General features: G+C 32.9%; 1 protein-coding gene across 1 annotated transcript; it reads right to left on the bottom strand.

The window, feature by feature from the left end:
* Positions 1-588: 588 nt before the first annotated feature.
* LOC115229684 (probable 28S rRNA (cytosine(4447)-C(5))-methyltransferase) lies at positions 589-1,226 on the bottom strand (the record flags this gene model as incomplete). The annotated part of the gene is made up of 3 exons (XM_029800000.2): positions 589-694; positions 730-1,028; positions 1,083-1,226. Coding segments are annotated over 3 exons (549 nt in total), but the record flags the coding sequence as incomplete, so codon positions are not given.
* Positions 1,227-1,740: the final 514 nt, after the last annotated feature.

Here is a 1,740-nt window from a genome sequence, read left to right as displayed (position 1 = left end):
TTGATAGAATGATTTGTAGAATCTAAAGAATTCGCATCTCGTCAAATTAATTATGTCACAACAAGATTCTTCACTTGACTAAGGATACTGAACAGATTGTAAATTAATATACAGTTGACGCAGTTAATAAAAATTCTGTAAAATTTGAATACCATTTGAAAATGATATTGACTCGAGTATAAATATACCGGCAAATATCTTATCATGTATCAAAATAATGGATTCGTATTAAATTAAAATAGAAAAACCATACTAATTAAAATGATATGAAACGACAAGTTACATCTACAAATATTTTAACATATGTCTCACAAATAAAGTGTAAATCTCCAAAAACTGCAAACCGTGAATTTAGACCATTGACATGGAAATGATTCAGATTCTGAATTTAATCAATCAGGTATTAATAAAAAATGTATTTTGTTTTTTGTCTGATTTTTTAATTACTAATTAGCGGTCATTGCCAGATTATCAAATCACTGGTTTTAAATACCAAAGCACAAAAAGTTGGAAAAAACTGGACTAAATCCTAAAAAAGCTGACCAGATCTCTTAAAAATGTAATACACAGTAATTAAAAAAATCATAATTATATTTTTTCTAATTTAGCAACAAAGAATCCATCTACATTATGAACATGAGGGTAATAACGACGAGTCAAAGACATAGACGGGTGGAATTTATAATGCTTGAATCTAAAAATAGAATATAATTTTTTTAACAAAACTACTTCTTAAATCCAGAATCCCCAAAATCCAAACCAGTAGAGACGAGACGAACTTTCCGATTGTTTAAGGCGTATTGAACAACATCTTCGTTTTCTGAGACCAATAATGAACAAGTCGAGTAAACAACTGTTCCACCAGGACGACAACTGTCAATGGCAGCCAAAATCAATTCTTTTTGAAGGTGTGCCGTTCTTAAGACATCTTTAATGTCCCTCGACTGCTTCACTGATTGGTCGTTTGATATCACTCCCGTGCCACTGCAAGGGGCATCAAGCAAAACACGATCCAAGTTAAGATGCATCTAAAAAGAATAATATTTCCATTTTAAACAATATTAAAACTAATAAAAATATACAGATGGGATTTTCCGGCCATCTTTAGACAATAAAATCACATTAACAACTCCAAGACGATGGAAATTTCCTACAACGGCTTGACATCGATCCGGGTTTACGTCATTAGCAAATAATACTCCAGAATTCTTCATAAGTGCAGCTACATATATTTTTATTAAGTTAAACATATATAAGTTGTCTTGCCACCAGGAGCAGCACACATGTCAAGAATCCGTTCATTTGGTTTTGGATCGAGAGCAAGAACTGGCAAGAAACTAGCAGCTCCTTGAATAATATAGTGCCCAGCAAAGTATTCAGGAGTGGCACCAATTGGAATTTGTGATTCATAAATTACCAATCCAACAGAGGACCAGTCACCAAGCGGATCAAGATTGACTCCCCGAGCTATCAACGCCTGAGCCAGATCTCGTCTGCGAGCTTTCAAAGTATTTGTTCGAATTGTCATTTGTCGCTTTGTTTCAGATGCTTCAAGAAATTCAATCAGCTGAAAATAATTGTGAGAAAATTAGTACAGTTTTGGGGAAAAGATCCATCAGTTCCTTCATCAAAAACTCATTATATGAGTAATATAAACATAAATTCTTTAATAAAGTATTAACATAGTCTTTCCTGGGTCTAAAAGTAATAAATCAAGATAAAACTTGTCGAGTCGATTAC

The sequence above is a fragment of the Octopus sinensis genome, unplaced genomic scaffold (assembly GCF_006345805.1).
Source record: "Octopus sinensis unplaced genomic scaffold, ASM634580v1 Contig13491, whole genome shotgun sequence".
Lineage (NCBI taxonomy): Eukaryota > Metazoa > Mollusca > Cephalopoda > Octopoda > Octopodidae > Octopus > Octopus sinensis.
Note: the sequence above shows the minus strand (reverse complement) of the source record. Positions and strands in the feature narration are given on the sequence as shown.